This window comes from Myotis lucifugus, unplaced genomic scaffold (genome assembly GCF_000147115.1).
Source record: "Myotis lucifugus unplaced genomic scaffold, Myoluc2.0 scaffold_829, whole genome shotgun sequence".
Classification (NCBI taxonomy): domain Eukaryota; kingdom Metazoa; phylum Chordata; class Mammalia; order Chiroptera; family Vespertilionidae; genus Myotis; species Myotis lucifugus.
In genome coordinates, this window is record NW_005871877.1 from 192,867 (window position 1) to 194,428 (window position 1,562).

At 59.7% G+C, this 1,562-nt stretch overlaps 1 protein-coding gene across 1 annotated transcript in view; it reads left to right on the forward strand.

Annotated features, from left to right (window-relative positions):
• TNFRSF25 (TNF receptor superfamily member 25) overlaps nt 1-1,562 on the forward strand; it is a gene marked incomplete at its 3' end in the record, with an annotated part of 5,021 nt that extends 3,459 nt beyond the window's left edge. The window contains exons 3-4 of the mRNA XM_023747283.1: nt 884-918; nt 1,341-1,562. Of these exons, the coding sequence (XP_023603051.1) occupies nt 884-918; nt 1,341-1,562 (257 nt within the window). The remainder of the gene's footprint in view (nt 1-883; nt 919-1,340) is intronic.

Here is a 1,562-nt window from a genome sequence, read left to right on the forward strand (position 1 = left end):
GGTGGGTCCTCACTCCCTGCCCCTCCCCCGCAGGACACCCTCTGGAGCTGTCCTGAGCCCTGGATGGGTGCCTGTGGGTGGAGGTTGAGTAGGTGGCATGCTGGGGACACAGCAGGAGAGCTGGGAAGGGCCGAGGAGAGCCTGGGGGTGGTTACTACCCGGTACCCACCAACTGCTCCGTCAGAGTACTGGGTCCAGGAGCTCCTGGAGATCCTACCTTTTCCACTCGTGCTCGGGGCCACCCTAACCTACACATACCGCCGCTGCCAGCCCGGCAAGCCCCATGGTTCCCTGGTAAGTGCATGCACATTTGCACACACACACACACACACGTGCATACCCACACACGTACATACGCGCACACGTGCATACCCACACACATGTGCATACCACGCATGCATGCCACACATGCATGCATACCACCCCATACACATGCATACGCACACATGCACACACTCCTATGAGCCTGGGGTCAGGATGGGTAGCCAGAGCCCACTCGGCCTGATGCAGAGAGGAGCTGGGCGAGTGCTGGTGTGTGTGTGTGTGTGTGTGTGTGTGTGTGTGTGTGTGTGTGTGTGTGTAGAGCAGTGGTTCTCAACCTGTGGGTCGCGACCCCTTTGGCGGTCAAACGACCCTTTCACAGGGGTCGCCTAAGACCATCCTGCATATCAGATATTTCCATTACTATTCATAATAGTAGCAACATTACAGTTATGAAGTAGCAACGAAAATAGTTTTATGGTTGGGTCACAACATGAGGAACTGTATTTAAAGGGCCAGAAGGTTGAGAACCACTGGTAGAGGAACCCAAGTGAAGCTGGACCAGCATCCAGGTCCAGGAGCCCTGCCTGGCTGCTGGTTAAGCTCTCTTGTCTCTCAGCAGATGGAGCCGGGATGGAGGCCCTGACCACCCTGCCGGTGAGAATCCCAATCACGTTCTGGGTGAGGGTGAGCCAGTGCCCAGGCCTCAGCCTTCTGGAGCTCAGAGGTCGGGCCTTATCAGAACTCCCAGTGCCCAGGGCGTGGCTGGCATGGAGTAGACCTAACAAACACGTGTGCCAGGTTATCAGGGAATGAGGGCAGCACGGGCCTGGCCTCAGGCGGTGGCTCTCGGGAGGCTGCGGTCCTCAGGTTAACAGGTGCTAACCGTTCAGGGGGACGATGCCACCATGGCAAGGGCAGGGGCTGGGGACTCCAGCAGAGGACACAGCTCTCCCGTGGGGCCGGGTGAGAGGACATGGCCCGCCCAGAGGGGGCCCTGGGGGTGCTTGCTGGCTAGGCTCCCGCAGAGCAACCTGCTAGGTGAGCAGGGCTGACCTGGGGTCTCTCTTGGCTTCCAGACCACCCACCTCTTGCCCCCTGAGAGTGCCCACCTCCTTTTGGTGCCACCCAGCGGCAGTGAGAAAGTCTGCCCCGCCCAGTTGGTAGGCCACAGCTGGACCCCTGCTGCCCCCAGACCCAGGAGACGCCTGGCGCGGAGGTGCCATGTCCTGGGACAGCTGCGCAGCGAGTCTCTGGGTAAGAGACTTCACACATCGCTCAAGTCCCAGGTGAAAGCTGTG